At 37.9% G+C, this 20,057-nt stretch overlaps 1 protein-coding gene across 1 annotated transcript; it reads right to left on the reverse strand.

Moving 5' to 3' along the window:
• Positions 1-337: 337 nt before the first annotated feature.
• On the reverse strand, positions 338-16,999 carry tbca (tubulin cofactor a). The gene is made up of 4 exons (XM_044333895.1): positions 16,821-16,999; positions 7,876-7,981; positions 2,927-3,013; positions 338-923 (listed from the first exon to the last, which is right to left on the reverse strand). The coding sequence occupies exons 1-4, from the start codon at positions 16,871-16,873 to the stop codon at positions 843-845; spliced, it is 327 nt and encodes a 108-aa protein (XP_044189830.1). The 5' UTR covers positions 16,874-16,999; the 3' UTR covers positions 338-842.
• Positions 17,000-20,057: the final 3,058 nt, after the last annotated feature.

The following is a 20,057-nucleotide window of genomic DNA, read 5'->3' on the forward strand; positions in this document are numbered from 1 at the left end:
GTTGGTCCTGACCCCAAGCTGTTTGGATAGTTGATTGTTGTTGTTGTCTTTAGCATGAACAGAAGAGAAAAAAACTCCCTTGCATCTCCTCGTGAAAACTAACTACAGCGTTTTGCATTTAATACTGCCTGCTCTATGCTGCTCTCTGCTGGACAACACTAAAATGCAATTTCACCTCTTCATTTTGTTTTCTGTGTTACAATTTGATTTTAATTTGGCATGGGAAATTTGTGTCACAGTGAAAAACAACTCATTCAGTTGTGAAAGACAAAAAACATCTGTTTTTCATTTAATTATGGCACAGTAAATGCATAAAAAAAAGGAAATACATGTAATGTGTATTCTATCTCACTTTATTTCTATTTGTTTTAATTTAGGCATTTCAAATCTTCCATATCCAGATACATATAAAAGGAATGCAAAATGAATTAAGGAAAACTGTCACCTCATAAAACCTTCAGTGATTTACTGTTTTCAGCAGAGGCCACACACCATTAAAATTAATATTATTGTGGAAAAGACAACAGACAAACATGAGTGTGTATTTAATCGAGTCTTTAAATCCAGATTGTGTATTAGTTTGATGAATAAAACGCTAAGACAAACTCTACCTCTCTATTGCAATAAAGTCAATGTTTATCATATTTCTTGTGGGATTTTACACACAGGAGAAGCATGGTGAAATGTGGTGGCACGTTAACTGTAAACAGTAGAAATAATTACATCAAGAACAGAGACTTTGAACGATTCAGTTTGCCTCCACGGTTCCAAACAAGGCCTGACGAAAGGAATGGACATTTAAGCAAGTGAGTCTCACAGTGAGAACAGAAACACATCAGAAATCATCCTTCAAGCTTCACTGAGTCCAATATGTTTCTAGCCTCTTTGTACTCCTCTGTTTCAGCCAAATCCTCTTCTGTTTCCTGAAAAGACACAAACACACACACACACAGTTTTGTTATATTCATTGCCATTTTAGAAGTATACTGCCATCTTCCTACGTTAAAAAATAAGAAAACAGAAGAATAAATCCACAACTTTTTTTGGTGTAACTGTCTATATATTAAAAAAAAAAAAGAATAAACCTGCTTGGATGTCATATTGTCACCATCAAACTTTTACCTGAGGTCACATTTCTGTCCGTATTCTATTACTGGGATCTAAATTTAGCAGTACAGGGTTGGACCAAGGGATAACGTGACTGTATGGTATCCGTGTCCTTTACTAATCAAGTGTGTGTGAGTTCCTGTGGTGGTCACCGCGGTGACAGCGCCGCTAATGAACTGTGATGAGCGCGTGCACGTGTGCATGTTTGTCTAAAAGGAAAAAAAGAAGGGAGGATGAGTGATAGGGATGGGGACATGACGCTAATTCCAGGTTAGCTTCCTCTGCCTACCATCCAGTTCTCATGTGAGTGACTCACACCAGCAGCTGCCTGACTGTTGCTCTGCATTAATTGAGATGACCCTGAGACATGCATGCTTATGTTTGTTCTCACTATATCAACTTGAGGCCTGAAGGGATTAGCGCTCTTGATGCTAAAAAACAATGGGCATAACAAGCGATACATATGCACATTCAAATATACAGTTCACCAAAATCACAAAAAAGGTTTTTCTCCATACATGTTGTGGTTGTAACTTTCACTATCAATCTGTGAATTACTGTCTCGATTAATTGTTTGGACCATAAAATATCAGAAATTAAAGAAGCTGACTTCTTCAAATTTCATGTTTTGTCTAACCAACACTCCAAAATCCAAAGATATTCATTTTACTGCCATAGATGGCAAGAAAACCATATGAGAGGCTTGTAGACTAAAAGTCTACATCCAGGCTAGCAGCTCAGTGAGGCACAGTGATGCTTTGAGCTAAATGCTAACATCGGCATGCTAAAAATAACAGCATATACATGCAGATGCTTAGCAAGTATAATGTTTACCATCCAGTTTGGCATGCAAACATTTGCTAATTTGCAATAAACACAAAGTACAGTTAATGTCTGAACTAAATTTTACTGATGGTAATCCATCCAACAGCTGTTGAGACATTTCACTCAAAACCATAATTGTGAACGTCATGGTGGTGGTAGAGATGATAATATGACCTCAGGGCATCATCAAAGTCATTAGGATTCATTGATTGAGAACCATAAATATGTCTGTAACAAGTTTCATGGAAATCCATCCAACAGTTGTTATATTTCAGTCCAAAGTGGTGGACCAACAGTATGTTTAGAGCAGCAACAATTAGTTGATAGATTGATGAGCTGCCAACTACTGAATTAATCCCAATTTAGCCTTCCACATAGTAAACTGAATATTTTGGGTTGTGGACTGTTGGTTGGAGACAAAACAAGACATTTAAAGACTTCGCCTTGGGCTTTGGGAAACAGTCATTTTTCACCATTTTTTGACATTTTATGGACCAAACAGCTAATCGAATAATCGAGAAAATAAGCAACAGATTAACGACAATGAAAATAATCGTTAGATGCAGCCCTAAATGTTTGTTTATGTTTTTGTTTTTCAGCTTTACTCATTTTACTTTTATTCAATTTCTCACATTTCCAAAATTGAAGTACAAGCTGTCTGTATGTTTGTAGCGATGCCTACTCTCTCTCCTATCAGATATACAAAAGCAACAAAGACTAAAACGTACACCGTTTGATCACAAGGTGCAACCCATTTTCCTCAAGTACTGTTGTAATTTGAAAGTGAAACACATTGTGAAAATGTGTTTTTGTCACCATGTGTCTGTAATATCCCACAGACACAATTACACCTGCAATGTCATTTCTCAACAAGGCCATAAATTGGTATCAGCAACTAAATAAATGGATCAAGACTTTCATCAATGCAGTTTTTGTCCTGTTGTGAGATGAAAAAAAGATTTTTTTTACACTTTGATTTAATGGTGTTACTTACTAGGAGCTGATGTAGATCTCCGTGTGCTATGGTCAGACGGCGGTGGCAGTCTGGGATCATCATTCTGGACTCCTGCAACACCTCCATCTGAAACCACACAGACCACTTTAGAGCCATCACCATCTTTTATTAATAAGACTTCCAAGTGTATTATTAATTTAAAGAGTCACACTGAAATATTCAGTGACTGTAGCCTTGTTCCTGACAATAACGTGCAGGGTACCCCACACATACTCTGCTGTGGTTAACATCTCCCAACAAGCCGGCGGTATGAAAAATGTTATTGAGTTATCGATCGGGCAGGGAGTTGGGCAGCGGGGGACCACCTCGATCTGACTGCACACCTGGATGAATGAAGAAACCCTGAGCCGAGGGCACAGTGATCAGGCGTAAAGAGGTATTACTACGCCTGGAGTGAAAGTGTGTTACAGCCTGGGGAACTTTCACAGCCGCGGATAATGTGGAATTCCCCCAGCTGGCACCCTAAAGAGCAGAGAAGAGTTGGCTAACGCTGTCAGACACACTCACTCATGACAGATGCTTCCTCACCTAGCCCTGTGTCGGCGCTGGAAAGTCAAAACATGGAGGCAGTTACACACATGTACATTACACGGCTCTGCACTCGGATGAACTCATACGCAGGCAGAGGCTGGCTGACCAGCTGACTCACTGAAAGACGGTAGACAACTAGTCGAGTTGGTTGCCATCTAGATGTGACAAGGTGAGCTAGAACTAAGCAGACGAGTGCTGGAACAGAGAAAAGTCACGGTGCCCTCCCAGTGCAGTGGAATGATCCCATCAGCGCTGGATAAAGATGACACTTACAGCGTATTGATTCCATTAAAATAAAAACCTCTAATCCATCCTGCCTCAGACCTCTCATCTCCAACCATAATCCATCTGGCCTCCCAATCTCCCCATTTAACACCAGCCAAGCCTGCCGCTCAGCCTGAGCCACCGCTCTATGAATGAACAAACAAAACAAAACACACACAGAATTTTAATGTTACCAGTAAACATAATCAGATGTGGTGCCGGCTCTGCAGTTCCTCCCTGACAGAAACATGTACGAGTGAAATCCAAATTAATCAGGACCAGTACAGCTGAACCGTGCACACATATTTTTTTGGTATGGTCCATTTATCAACCTTTTTTTTTTCATTTATTTATTTTTTTTAGGAGAAACTGAAGCATTTAATATCAAGGATGCTGAGTTTTAGCGTTGATGTTTTGTTTCTCCATCTCTGGAGATGTCTAAAAGGTTTGCATAAAACTAATATCTCCAGAAGATCTTAACGGCTGCAAGTAAAAACAAAACAAAAAAAAACTTCCTAAATGCTGGCTTCAGAGAAACGCTGTGCTACGGACATTGACACTGTCAGCTACCAATGAATAAATAAAAGTTACTAAGAGAGAGATCAACATTTGCTCTGTGTGAATTAACACAGCCCACTCATTTATTTCAGTGCGTTGATGCAGTGGGGGTGCCGACGCAGAGGGCAAAATAACAGGGTCGTCCAGCAAAAAAGTTGAACCGGGCTCAACTTTTGCAACGCAACGTCATAAAGCAAGGTGCCAATCACATAAATGCAAATAGGGCTGTGCAATATGACGATATATATATCGTGTGAGGAGTGAAAAAATGTCTATCGTTTCATATTATGCTCCATTGTTTATATCGTCGTGACGCAAATCACACTTTTTACGGCAATATTTTTCTTCATTTGCAGTCTGTCCATCTTTTGTGCAGATTACATTGATAAATTACTCTTCTTGGCTTTTTACTTGCGAAGCTTTTATTGCACTTACAGTAACATATTGAGTTTAGTTGTTGTCAACTCTCCACCGCTGTCTGTCTCTACTCTGCTGCGCTGCACATACACGGAGGGCTCAGGCCCCGCAGCGCTGCGAAAGAGCAGAGAAGCAGCGAGACGGCGACTATAAATGACAGCAAAATGCAGTAGAGACTGTCTTTATTTGTGTTATTTTACCAAATTTATGTTCATTCTTTTAATTTCAGCTCAGTGTGTGAGAGTCTCTGCTGCAGCCGCAGTGTTGAGCGGAGGTGTGTGGGGGTGTTTGTGCTTTAGAACTTAACCGCTGTGAAACAATCAGAAAATAACGTTTCATTGATTTGATTCACCGGCTTTCTCGATACCAGCGCTCCCTCCCTTCATTCACTCTCAAGCTCACTTGACCACAGCTGCTCTCTCTCTCTCTTTTTCTTTTAAAATGAGTCGGGAAGCCAACAGAAAAGTCTAACTTAACTTTTAACGTTATCAAACGAAGAGAAATGTCCTCCCCTCGTCCTAGTAACGTGTTTGTCCTCCCTCATGGCAGAGTTTAGAGCTCCGATCAGTCTGATATCCGTCACACCTCTGAATGCTATGTAAAAGCACACACGGAGGCGGCTTTATGCTGGCGAGGTGAGACAGAGGGGACGGACCAACTATTTATTCATTGAATCAAAATGTGCTATATCGGGATAGGTATCGTTATCGGGATATGAGATTTTGGTCATATCGCCCAGCCCTAAATGGAAGCCCACATTCCTACTTTGCAACGTTAACGCAGTGTTTCTGCTGTTTACCTTGCGATTGTCGCGGCGAAAGATAAAACAGTTGCAGCCGTGATAACTCTCCAGAGTTGTAAAATCTTGTCTGTGAGTATTACAAACCGCTGTGAGGTATTTTGTCATCTAATGTGTCTTTAAATGCATTAATCTGTAGCTCCAACTGAAATTCCTGAATCATATTTTATTGTCTGAGCACAGTCTTAGCACTAAACACAAAGTACAGCTGAGGCTAATGGGAGTGTCACAAATGTTCAAAATTTTGTGCCGTTTCATCCATATGATGTTGAGATATTTCACGGAATAAGTAAAAACTTTGACCTGCTGGTGACGCTAGAGGAAAAGTCAAGAGATCACCAAAGTTAGTCGGCGTCATTCTCTGGTGAACACGAATGTCTGTCCCACAATTCATAGCGATCCATTTAATAGCTGTTGAGATATTTCAGTTTGGACCGCTAGCATGGCTAAAAATACTGTATGAAACTGGATTGTTACTCTCAGGAAACAAACTCTGATTAATGCCTTTTAAAAACATTATTCTTTATTTATCCTTTTCATTTGCAATAATAAGGCACAACGTCCCCTAAGTCCCTGTGTAATGAACTGTTCCTCTGTGTTAATTGATGACCCCCATCCTAGTCCTCATGTTTCCAGTCTGCATTTCAGCTTCTCTTTTAAATTCAAAATATTAAAACAACAACAACAACAAAATAGAAATGTAGAAGTTTAAAAAGTCTCCGCCGACGGATAAGACTAGTGTTTAAAATGCTATCACGATGTGGAAACCAGTGACAACGCTCCACACAGATTTTCACTATACTCTCCACACTGCTTTCTCCAGTGAACAGGCAAATGATGGAGGTCTGCGGGTACAGTGAGAGAGAATGGAGAGCAGGATATGGGCCAGTGATCTGTTAGGGACACTAAATTACCAGCATGTGTCAGTAATTATCAAACTCCTTCTAAAGTAACATGATATAATTACATCTGCATCAAGCACATTACAAAATCACTAATGATTCTCCTCTCAAAACCTAATTCTTCATTATCACTGTGGACTAACCTCATTACATGAATGAGGGGCTACTCAAATCATCAAGATAGAATTCACTTCCTAACTACGGGAGAGCAAAACCTCCATCACTCACTGGTTGAGATCAACAGGAAAAAAAACGGTGATAAATGGAGAAAGTTTTAAAATTAGGACTAGAGCTGGGTATCGTTTGATAAATTATGATACCAGTACCAATACCAGTCCCCTTAAAGTGATACCGACACAAATAGAGTACTTCATTCGATACCAGTCATGTGAACGGAAGCATTCAGTTGCGTAAAATGCCGCCACTCCTCCCCAACCAAACGATTTATACACAAATACATTTTGAAAGTGTTCAAATTATTGAAATATTTATTAAATAACTGTATAAAACTGTACAATCACCACAGACTGTATGGGGTTGTAGCTGCTGCGGTAGTGAGCCAATCACACATCGCATTAATTTGAAGAACACTCGCAGTGATTGGCTGCAAGCGAAACCATACCAGTGTTTCCCCTATGACTGCACAGGCCTGGTGGACCACCGGGCCAAAAAAAAAAATCTTTTTTTGAATGCCAAAAATAACACCAAATATCAATTCATTCATTCATTCGGAAATAAATAATCACATGTGTTTGGGAGTCTCTGTGTTAACACTGTTCTGAAACGTGAGTCAACCTCTGCGTCGTTGCCTGGGAAACTCTTGATGTGATGCGAGTGCCACTGCTATCAAGAGTCCCTTTAAATTACTGCAGAGCGAGAGCAAGCGTGTATGGGATGCAGGTTAGCTAACGTGAGCGTGGCACCGCCTGAAACTAGAAAAAAAGCTCTAACGCTGGTGACAGACAAACAAATATATCAACGTTTTTCTCCAAAAAAACTCTAGAGTCAAGCAAAAATACAGATAGGGAAGAAAGGAGAGGGGCAGCTTATTTTTATTTAATAAAAGTCAGTTTCTCCTTGTGACCACTTTGTTTTAAGTCTTGAATATACTGAGCAAATTGCAGACCGCCTGCTGCACCACCTGACCGAAGCTGACCGCACAAATAAGCCGTCCCGCGTGCCTCGTCCCTTTAGGGGTTTTTTTTGGTACATGGCACCAGGCCTGAAATACATTCTAGGGGAAACACTGCATACAAATAGTCATTTTTTCTAAATCTGGGTACAAAAAGGATTGAATGCTGGTATTGTTTGACTGGAGAAGTTTCGATACTACTTGGTGCTGGGTTATTTCAGTCGATATCTCAAAAAAAAAGGTATCGAGTACCGATACTCAGCCCTAATTAAGATGCATAATTGTTGTACAGTTGATCAAAGCAGCGACCACAGGATCAACATACCTGTTTCTTGATAACATAATCATCTTCTGCCTCTGCTTTCAGGCGCTCAATCTTCTCCTCCTGCTGCTTTGCCTCAGTTATGTACGCGGTCTCCTCTTTTGCCAGCCTGCAGACGACAAGAACGGGAAGAGAGGAAAAGACAGTTCATAGTTTAAAAAAAAAAAAAAAAAAAAAAAAAAGACAGTGACATGGTGTTGTTCCATCACACATGAAACATACATGCACAGCCTCCCAGACAGATAATACAGGCAGAACCGTGAAAAAAGGCGGGCTGTGATGGTCACCTTTTAAAAAGACAAGGCCATCCATCCTCATTCTCATCCTACGTTTCTCTGACTGAGGGGACACAGTGAGATCATCTCCCGCAGGATGGCAAGACACACACCTCAATAACAACCACCCAACGTTCCTCCTGACGGCCGCACAAAGATCAGCCTTAAATCATACTGTGATATGAAATTCAGCTTATCACGTGCAGTATATTTTAGGGCTGCAAGTAACAATTATTTTGCTGCCTAAAACATCTTGTTCTGTCTCCACCAACAGTTCACAACCCAAAGATATTCACTTTACTGTCACAGAGGACTAATTTTGACATTTTTTCTTTAAAAAAAAATTAACTCAAACCTATTAATCAATTGTCAAAATAGTTGGCAATTAATTTGCTGTTGATCACTGCAGTTCAAGTATATTTTGATCTAAAGCAACTTAGGATGGGATGTACTAGCATATCTGAAAATGTCCCCAAATATCTGTGATAAATTATTATTTGTATGCTTATTTGACATGAAATTAATATTTAAAAAACAGCAGTTTAATGGCTGTTCACACAATGATCACATGATACAAAGTCTTTGTAAAGGTCTGTGCAATCAGAAGCCTCTACGCTGTCTTCTAAACGTACACTACTGAGGCGATTTGATCATTTCAGCTGAACTAACATGAGCATGTGGCCACAGACTGTAAGTACAAGACGATAACTATTAAATATTACGCAGAACAGGCAACTATGAACTTTGATTCCCTTTAATTCAACCATGTGAAAATATTCAGTGCATTTAGATCCATAGCTGCCTTTTTTATGTAGTTAAATCTCTTTTTTTTCTCCTCTAAAACATTCAAGGTAAGAAGACTAAGATGATAATTTCCACATCGATAACGACATTAATTAGCTTGATTCAATGAGTTTGATCAAGCTCATTAAACATACATTTGGACATTGATCTTTCTTGACCATCTCCCCTATGAAACAAACTAAATGCAGATAATGTTCCAACTTTAATAAGGCTGCAGCGAACAATTATTTTCATTATCGTGTAATCTGATAATTAGTTTCTTGATTGATCATTTGGCCTATAAAATGTCAGATAATAGTGAAAAATGCCCGTTAGTCCAAGGTGACGTCTTCAAATATCTTGTTTTATCCGACCAACAGTCCAAAACCACAAGTTATTTTGTTTACTATGATAAAAAAACAGAGAAAAGCAAAAACACCTGGCATTTGAGAAGCTGGAAAAAAATTTGGCATATTTTGCTTTTTAAAAAAATGACTAAAACTATTAATCTATAATCAAAAATAGTTGCAGATAGATTTCCTGCAGCTCTAAACTTTAACTTATATCTCGTCTTCCTTGACAGTTTCTCAACTTTTGAAGTGTTGAGTAAACACGTCGCAGCCAAACAAATTCAAAACCTTTTCCTGTCCGGCATCAAACCTCCCAGCTCGCACCTTATCACCACGCTTATCTGACTCCTTTATCCACCTCCAACACACACACACACACACACACACTACTAGTCCTTTTTAGAGATTAATTGATCATCAATTTAGTCCCTAATTTGGACCAAGTCAGGTGGTAAATGGGCCTCTTTTCCTTGATTGTTAGTGAAAATGGGCTTGAGTACATTGATAAATTTTGATTATTTATCAATTACGGGCCAAATGGAACTAAATCTATTAAACAGATTCCGACCCTGATTGGCATAATGGAGTTTGAAAATATCGCTATTGATAATGATTCCCAACTAATAGTCTTTTTCCGGCTGTGCCTGCTTGTCGGAGTGACAACACAAATTTCATTTTTCATAAAATCAGCTGCGTGTGCGTAAGTGAGTGATCCTTCATTAATCAGCCACATTACTGGAGACCCTTCCCTCCGTGTTGCACTGCTCCTTGCTTAGCCAAGGAAGCCGACAGCACTCTGTCATATTTTACATCAATTACCACTCATTCTAATACGGTTCCATCAAGAAGCTTTTAAACAGGCACCATATGCAATAGCAGCTCCTGCCTTTCACTCTGATGCTTGATGCACGGTGAGTGATGTCACCTGTTTAGAGTAAAAAGAAGGTGGCAAAGAGAAGGAAGGGGGGGGGCCGGGAGGGGGGGGGGGGGGGGGATTGGAGGAAAGAAAGCTTGAATAATTTGAATAAAACTGAAGGACAGTCTAATAACAAAATGTCCATTCCTCCCCTTCCAGTCCTGATGTTAATTTCTTATTTCTCCCAGACTTGGAGCGCTGTGAATGAGGGGTGGGGTCGTGGCTGGTTTTAAATAGACCTGCCACCTCAGGCTTAATGGAAAAGGCAGCTCTCTGGAAAATAGAAAAAAAAGGGAATTAGAGCCAGCCGACACACACATTCGGCCGCCTCCTCTAGCACTGTATTTTTGAGCCACGATGTAGTCTGTGCTGGGACCGGAATGACAAAGGCAAATTACTGTTGTCATTTTATTAAGGGCATCCGCCTTGCTAGAGCAGAAAGGCACTGACTGGAATGTGCAAAAGCCACTGGAAATAGACCCTGGCTAAAAGAGCAGGCAGGTTTCCTCTAAACTCCAATATAGAAAAAGAGAGGAGGGAGTGAGCGAGGAAAGAAGAGAAAGAAAAGCAGGAGAAAGAGACTGAATGGGAGGGACACAAGATTATGAAGAGACAAAGCAATGACAGTCCGTACATTTAACCCTAACTACTTTATTAAGACTCCATGTCAAGGTAGTACTATGAGTCTGCTGTAATAACTCCTTACTTATGTTCTAACAGTATATTCAACCTCAAAAATATCAGCTACATTGGTTAGGGACAGTGCTGGTTGATGAAGTACACCGTTGCACTGTTGTTTTTCCTCCACTGTGTGACATTATTCTCCGAGGGAAATCCAGCCCCCATCATTACCACCTCAGGGATCCTCTTAGTAATCTGACCCTCATCAAAACACAATCGATAGCACATTACAGAAACGCCATTGACAGGAGGGAATTAGAGGTCTGTCTGATCGACGAGAGATCATCACGCAGACTACTATACCGAGCCCATTATCTCAACACACCTCATAATATCTGAAATATTTTCTATTGCGGCACGGTAAATTAAGCCGTTGCACAAATTCAGATGTAACCTCAGAATGGATGCCAACTGTATAAATAGGCCGGCTTAAACTGGATGATGAGCTTGAAAGGTCCTACATCAAAACGCCTGTTTTGTCCCATTTCACATACACGTAATGTACAAACTAAACCGTTATAAATGAGCAGTGTTTCCCCACACACAGGATTTATTTGGGTACGTATTTGGGTTTTCTACTTATCAGTCTTTTGTAGTGTGGGAGAATTTTCCTGGTGGCGTGGCAAATTCAACAGCTACATCCATCATCAGTAATAAATTAATCATTAAGTCTATGAAATGTTAGAAAATAGTGAAAAAAGGTGTATTCACAATTTGTCAGAGGCCACATATCAATGAATCCATTGATTATTTTTTCAATTATTCCATTAATAGTTTGGTCTATAAAAATAAAAATTCTTGTTAGAGCCAAAGGTGACATCTTCAAATGTCTTGTTTTGTTTGATAAACAGCCCAAAATCCAAAGATATTCAGTTTACTGTGATATATGACATAGAAATGTTTCAAGTTCCCACATCTGAGAAGCTGCAACCAGCAAATATTTGGCATTTTTTTTCTCTAAAAAAATAACTTAAACAAAGATTTAGTTATAAAAATAGTTGCTGATAAATGTTCTGTCAACTGACATACCGACTAATTGTCGCAGCTCTGCTTCAATTTGCTTGGTTTTGTCTGACTAACAGTCCAAAACCTAAAGATATTCAATTTATTGTCATATATGACAAAGAAAAAAACATCAAATCATCACATTTGAGAAGCTGGAAATAGAAAATGTTGGGCATTTCTGCTTGGAAAAATAAAAATATTTTTATTTTTTATCCACTAGAGTAGCTTTGCATGATTCACAGTTCAAAAATCTCCTTATTTATCTCATACTGGCCCTTTATGCAGCCCCTCAGTTCAGCATCTGTCTCAAATAGGTAGTCTTAGCTCCTGTCTCGTTAAGACCCCCCCTCCCAATGAGCCCACTTTGTTCTGATTGGCCAGCTTTCTGGAAGTCTGCGGACGGGGCAGCCGTATCCAAGTTGTGTTAAGTTACCGCTGATGCGAACCCAACATTTCCTGCTTTACTGCCTCATATTAAAAGCTATTAAATGGCTAAATATCGGGAGACTTTTATTGTGAAGAATTTACAGGAAATTAAACATGTTCATCACCAAATTAGCAGAACTTTGTTAGCAGTCAATACAACAACATATGGACATACATGGAGCTCTTTGTTAAGCAGATCAGTTAGAAATAATGCAGGGAGGAATAGTACAAGCAGAAACAGCCACAGTAATGATGATGTTTGATGAAGAGCTGCAGACGACCAGCACACCTCCAACAGGTAAGCAACTTATTTTACTTTGCCCTACTGTGTAATGGAAAAACACTAACAGCGTGCCAGCTCGACTCACGTCATGGCTCAGCATGACTAACCCCAAAACAATGGAAAAATGCCATAACGTTAGCGGAGCGGAGCGGTGAACTCGGCACTGGGCATCGAGCAGATGACCATATAAAGAAATCTGTCACAAATCGACGTCGGCCCAGGCTGAAAGTAGAAAAAAACGTTGGAAACCGAGAGTTCAGAGCAGTCTGAAGCCAGTGCTTTTTGCTTATAGGGATTACTTCTACATACTTTACCTCATTATTAGACACGTTGGCCATGTTTAATATGAACATCCCACATGGTAACATTATATACAGTAGCTTATATATGTATGACAATTAAGAGCATAATATGTCCCCTTTAAATTATAAAAATAGGTGCCAATCAATTTTCTGTTGATTGATTTATCAATTAATCTTTGCAGCTCTCGTCAGCTTGTGAAAATTATACAAACATATGACAAGCAAAGTGAACAGAGTACTTAAACTAGTGAATGTGCTGTATGTGAGGCTTCTCTACAGATCAGAAATTATTTTATTGTGATCACAACATGCCAATTTATAGTTTTGCAAGTAAACTCAAGTTTTCAGCTTTAAAATGTATTTTCCATGCCCGTCTAAATCTAACACAGCATGTTTTAGTTCCAATAGGTAAAAAGCCAAGTTAGAAGAAAACTCGAGCACAAGCATCACAGGGACAGAGTGTTCCTAAAGCACAAGAGTAAGTATATGAGAGATGGAGCAGACCTTATCAAATGTTAACATGCTCTTACTGCAAACTCCACATTTCCTGTCATTGCTTTTTACAGTAAAAGCCTTCTAACACAAGGAATTATGTATTGCTTTTATTGATAAGAAGCCAAATCTTAAGTGAAGCTACCTGCCTAATACAAGCAGTCTAGTATAGGCAATTTATGATTTAACTAAAAGGTTAGAATTTGGTCTTTTCTCTACATTTGGATACTTTTATCATCTATTGTCATAGGATTTATTTAATTAATCCATGTCCATCACATCTGCTGCTACACAAATAATAAGATTTAATACTGTTGTGTTTTCTAGCTTTCAGTCAAACAGAATCTGAAGAAAACTGCCTGATTCTGATCTGACAAGATTGAAGATAATGAATAAAGCAAAACTAACAAAACTAAGCACTTTCTCCCACTACCACACACTGACACTATCAAATTTAAAGACAGAGTGCCAGTAAGTCAAAACAAGACAGTTCAGTGATGAGCAGTGGTCGTCTTTGATTATAGTAATTATACAAATGTCATAATAATCTTACAATATTTTTTTTGATACAGCACCTTAAAAGGAGACCTAATCAAGAAATGTATAAAAAGGTAAAAATATGAGTAACAACCTTTCCTGTAGAAGATAATAATAAAACGTCTTTATACGATAGATATAAAGACGATATGATAATAATTAATTTCTGTGGTCAGAGAAACTGGAGGTTAATATATACTGAACATTAAACCTTACAGACAAAGCTATTACACTCAATACTAGACAATCCAAACATTACAGATGTCAAAAACAGAATAATGAAGTCCAATAAAACGGTCCTGTCATCAATCTCACCTTTGTGATACTTGACACTGTGTGAGAAAGATGTTTTGAAGCCATAGGTTAAAGTTTTGTTGCACTGAATTGACGTGAACTATTAATTGTTTCTAATATTTTTAATTCTCCATATGTAAAAGAGAAGAAGTGAAGTTCTAGGACATTTAAGTTAGATAGTATTTATTACATTAAATCTCATCATACAGGTGTTTACATTTCTCTGGTCACTCAGTGAAAAGCTTTATTAATGGTCCAAATTCCCTCACATCACTGTAGTCCTTTAATATTTCTCTGCCACATTTATAAACATGATCACTTCCTACTTCATTTAAACATAACGAAACAAACAACACAACTGCCGAACTTTTCTGTCTACAGGAAAGTATGAGAATGGTGAAAAATGTGGAGAGTGGCAATAAACAACAGACGTCACCTGAAACTGAGACATTAGAGGTGTCTTAGTGTTTCTAAGATAGGTTTGGTATAGAGAGGAGGACTTAGAATAAGCAGTAGTAGACCTGGAATAAAAAGGATCCAAATTAGACATGCAACAATTAGTCGATTAATCCATTAGTCGCCAACTATTAAATCAATCGCAGACTATTTTGATAATCAATTAATCATTTGGAGTCGATTCCAGCTTCTCAAATGTGAATATTTTCTGGCTTCTTCAGTCTTCAAACTGATTATCTTTGTGTTGTGGACATTTGAGGATGACATCTTGGGTTTTGGAGAAACCTTGATCAACATTTTTCACCATTTGCTGATATTTTAAGGACCAAATGACTAATTGATTCATTGAGAAAATAATCAACAGATGAATTGATGGTGCAAATAATTGTTAGATGCAGCCCTAAATACATACAGCTGGAATTAATATCACAGCATAATTTATAGGACATTTTAAGGCTAATTTCCACTTGGAAACCAGTACTTTGTGCAGCCCTGCAGCCGTAAGGAGATTAATCGATAATAAAAATAATAATGAGCTGGAATTTGAAATGGACATCAACATCACATTCAAATTTACATTTGTATATAAAGAGGGGTGCAAAGAAGTCAAAGTATATGTTTTTGAGAAAAAAAGACAGCATTTTAGATCTCTTAGGATAATTATGATAATGTCGTTCAAGTGACAAAACTAATAGTATCCTATATTACTGGCCTGTGATGGACTGCCACACTGCAGCACAGTGGTAGGCAAACAGCACCCGTGGGCCAAATCCAGCCCTCCAAAACAAAATATTTGGCCACTTAACAAAAGTTTTCCCCTTTAAACATTACATCAGATTTTCTACATGATTTATCATAACAATGTAAACACCAGTCTCATGTAAATTACACTACATATGAACTCATAACATCTGATAAACTAAAGATGAATTAAAAACAGACACGTAACATAATTTGGCCTCTGTGGCCAAAAAAGATTTATGTCAATAACAGCATTTTGCTTCAACCATAAATGAAGCTGGCCACTGTTTACTGTGTGTGGATAAGACATCGATTACATTTGAAGCCTTGAAGTGTTACACAATATGTTTATGTTTGAGTCTTTTTTTTTTTTTTAACCAAATGAGTATCAACATGCTGCTGTCACTCTGTTGAGGAATTATGATGATATCTGCCTTCAGATACAATCCTAAAGAACTGTTTTATGAACCAATTATAATTCTTTTTATTTATTCAAAGAAATAAACAAACAAACAAACATGTTGCCTGTACAACGTCGGCCTCCCAAATAAACAGTACTGAAAAACCCTGGCCCATAGTGAAACCTAACTGCTGACCCCTGCTCTATTACATGATGAGGGCTTTTCCATTGTTGTATCATGACTTTGCAGGTTTTTCCCACATCACCACAAACGTCCCCCCATGGATTCAGAGTAGCTGGGGAAAGTGTTGTTATGTAGAGATTAAAAAAACAAAACACCGCCTAGAAAGAGCTGTGTCAAAGACAGCATTATAATGTTAGATTGTCTAGGTTAACGTTAACTTAGGTAAGACATTGTCACTGTAAGCGTCTCTGTAGCTAGTTATGAATTATTTAATATTACACTACAGTTAACTATATTAGCTCAATAATAAAACGTTAAGAAGCTTGGCTGCGAATGACCTCTTCCATCAGCATACATGACAGTTTTACTTACAGAGCCACAAGCTTTATTTCCGTTGCAAAACAGACTTTTTCTTAGCAATGTGTTGCTGGCTAGCAAGCAGTCATTGGCTAATAGCAATGTTAGCTATCGCTGCAAGTTACATTACAAACATTAATACAGTACACCGCTATCATTCCTTGTACAATTAGCTTGCATTATCACAAGAAGTGTTAGCTAGGTAACGTTACCATCAAACAACAATGAAGAGAATAAAAGGAAACTGCTTAGCCATCCATTCACTCCCTATAGGCCCGCTCAAGCCGGACTAAAGTAAAAACCTCCGGCGTAAACAGTCTTCCGTGCCCGGCTTTATTTAATGCTGCGCCAGCCTGTCCGCACGGCTAAGCTAATTAGCTTGTTAGCCTTAGCTGCGCGCTAGCTATCGTTAGCATCTTGTTTGACGCGTTAAGAAATATTAAACTGAAACAAAAACAAGCCTTACCTCTTTACGATGCCGGTTTTAATCTTAATTTGCCGTATTCTTGGGTCTGCCATGGCTGTAGATGGTGATATTACCACTGTTGTAGCGTCCTGGAGCTAAACGCAGCTAACTGTGTAAGCGGTGTGCAGGTGGAAGTCAGTGAAGACTAGCTGCTCGCAGATAAATCGATACTGCTGAGCGGATGATTGTCGAGTGCTTGGATCAGAAAAACAGATTCAGCAAGAAAAACACTGATGACTGAGTTCTGGTCCTTAAAGCTACACTTGTTTTTAATTTTTTTTAACATTATCATTTTCATTTGATACCTCTTTTGTACCTTTATATCCGTTTTGTGCTTTTTTATTGTTTTATTGCTCTTTTTTATTTATAGAATTTCCCTTCATGTCTTCTTTTTAATACCTGTATCTTTGATTTTATTTTCTCCTTTAAGCACTTTGAGCTGCATTTTATGTATGAAAGGTGCTATTATTATTATTATCAGTAGTAGTAGTAGTAGTAGTAGTAGTAGTGGTGGTGGAAGAAGTATTCAGACCCTTTACTTTAAGTAAAGTACAAGTAAATTATGTTTAAGTACAGTACTTGAGTAAATGTACTTAGTTATTTACCACTGCGTTTAATCACAAGTGCCTTGTAACTTCATTTATGGAGAAAAAATAAAGTATAAAGATATAAATAAGTCACATGTTATCACAGAGCAGCAGATTTGGCAATCAGAGGAGGACAAAACACATGGAGAATTAATGTTACGACCACTGGACAACAATTTATGACACGCAAGTTGAGCCACACTCCCACAACTTCATGTTTTCCTTTAATATTTGTTTTATAATCAACTGTCTACTTGTATAATAAAACAATAATGTGATTGCCCAACCTCTCTGTGCCCTGAAAACTTAAATGGGAGACTAAAACAATTAGCCCAATTAAGATGTTAACATAGTGTTAACTACAGACAACACTGGCAGTTTATTCTCTCCATAGCAGACTGTCTTAACAAAACATGAAACAATTAGCATTAATTAGTGCTATCCTTGTATATTTTTGTAACTTTAGGTTAATAGATTCATTATATTAATTTGATAGCAGTCTCCCAGATTTATAAAAGTGATGCTTGCCCGCTAAATTTGCATGAAATGAGAAGATATACTGTAATTGCATACCCTCATGTAGTGAAAGGTGAAATAGAAGAGTATAAATTAAGAATTTAATATAAAATCTACAGACAGCAGTGGTAAGCTCCTTTTTCTCAGCAGGTAAACTTGAAACTATGACCTCTGTGCTGTCTTTGGTAATTTAGGAGCCCTTTGATAAATCTTATATAGATGTGGTCCCATTGGTACACAAATAGTAGTCACAAAATGCATGTTGTGTAGTACAGATTTGACAATTTGTGTCACAGCAATTGCGGTGTGCAATAGTTTTAATACAAACAGGAAAGTACAGGCGGGTTAAAAGTGATGGAAAAGTGTTGAGATTGAGAAAACTTACATTTAAATTTACACACCATTCATTTCGGGGGAATAACATTTATAAAAGTAATTTTCATATATTAGGTTTTTCTCAACACTTCTAGATTGATATCTCTTTACTGGAAATCTTTGTGTCTTTAGAACTTTTGCACAATTATGCTGCTATGCATCTCCCACTAAAGCTGTCTGTCACTTAATCAATATTGATACATCTGAGCAACGTATCCCACATATGGTAAAGTCCTATTCCAACACCCTGAATCAACAGGAATAGATCACATTATGGAGGCAAGATGCTGTATGGACTTGAAGATACCAAAATACAGTTGCGGTGGTGAAACATTTGTCAAACATAGACAAGAACAAAACTTCTTACATTACATTGTAAAAAAAAAAAAAGAACTTTGTATTCGATACCAAAATCTACAAATAACATTACTCACAAAAGGTTCCCTTCCTGAAACACAGCTCAAGTTTCCTATAATCATTCATCCAGAAAAAATCATCAGAAATTAAAGACATTTTACTAAATAGTGGAGCCCTTAAATCATCATATGAGCAGTAAAACATAAAATGTAGTATTGAGTTAACTATTTAAATACAAGTTATCAGCTATAATCATGAAAATCACATACTGTAGGAAATCATGAAAAAAAACATTGCAACTCTGGCTTTTTACTGTAGTCAGATGTAGCTGAATATACGTGTTGGCTCAGTGATATATGAGTGAATATCCAAATTGTTACCAAGCCAAAAAAACTAAACAATCTTTGTTTTTTAGTGCAGCTCAAAGCATCAGAACCGCACACCATGGCGCTGACCAGGGTTGGGGTTAGGGGTTAGGATTAGGGTTAGGGTTAAGGTTAGAGTCCTGCACCTGCCTGCGACTGCCAGCGGCGGGGGAGCTGTCCAAGGTACTCGCACCTTTATTAACAGTTGGCAGGATCATTTAGCCAATGACTGACCACTGATTTCACTTGTTTGTGATGTGATACAGTATCTGCCCAGCGGTGATTTCTCCTAATTGCTGAGTTTTGAGCTCAGTCTGACCTCAGCATATAACTATATTTAGCCTGTTTTATGAACTTGGTTTTGTTATTGACATCACTCTGGATAAATTTAAATCCCCAATGTTTGTTTTCTGTATAGTTACTGTCATCAAGTCTAGCTGAGAGAGCCATGTTATAGCTGTTTTGTTTTTATTATTTAGCCAAGTTAAATAGACTCTTTCATGTTGAAATTATAACCATAATCCTGAATCTGTGTTTATTTTTATCATTATTATCCAATGTCTTGTCCGTTAGTCTATATGAATAATTACCTGTTTATTATATATCTACACATATCTCTGTGTGTATATAGTTTCACTGTGTAGTTACTACCAATACTCATCTGTGCAATTCCAATGAAGCACCTTCAATACAAAACAATACACAGTACACTTGCACCAACCATGTAGAGATTACAAATCTATTTTCTCTCTAACACTCCAAACTCTAAATTAGAGTCCTAGTTTTTAAAAATTTTAGCTATTTATGTTTTAATTATTTTCTAGCTATTTATTGAAGTTCACATACAGTCTACTGCTTTTATGTACATGGCTTTTTATCTGACAAATGTTCACATAAAGAGTCAATTTTCTTTCTTTTTTTTTCTCTTTTTTTTCATAAAGTGGTAGTGATTAAGTGTATGTTGGCATTTTGTCTTTGTTGCCTGCTCACCTTGGATCACCCTGTAAAAGAACATGATACAAAATACACACTCAAAT

The sequence above is a fragment of the Thunnus albacares genome, chromosome 18 (assembly GCF_914725855.1).
Source record: "Thunnus albacares chromosome 18, fThuAlb1.1, whole genome shotgun sequence".
NCBI classification, from domain to species: domain Eukaryota; kingdom Metazoa; phylum Chordata; class Actinopteri; order Scombriformes; family Scombridae; genus Thunnus; species Thunnus albacares.

Bases quoted from the DNA above. Each gene is read 5' to 3' on its own strand.
- tbca (XM_044333895.1), bottom strand. From the start codon at position 16,873: ATGGCAGACCCAAGAATACGGCAAATTAAGATTAAAACCGGCATCGTA. The intron at 7,982-16,820 runs GTAAGGCTTGTT...TGTCGTCTGCAG, and splicing joins AAAACCGGCATCGTAAAGAG to GCTGGCAAAAGAGGAGACCG. The intron at 3,014-7,875 runs GTATGTTGATCC...GTGTGGTTTCAG, and splicing joins ATTATGTTATCAAGAAACAG to ATGGAGGTGTTGCAGGAGTC.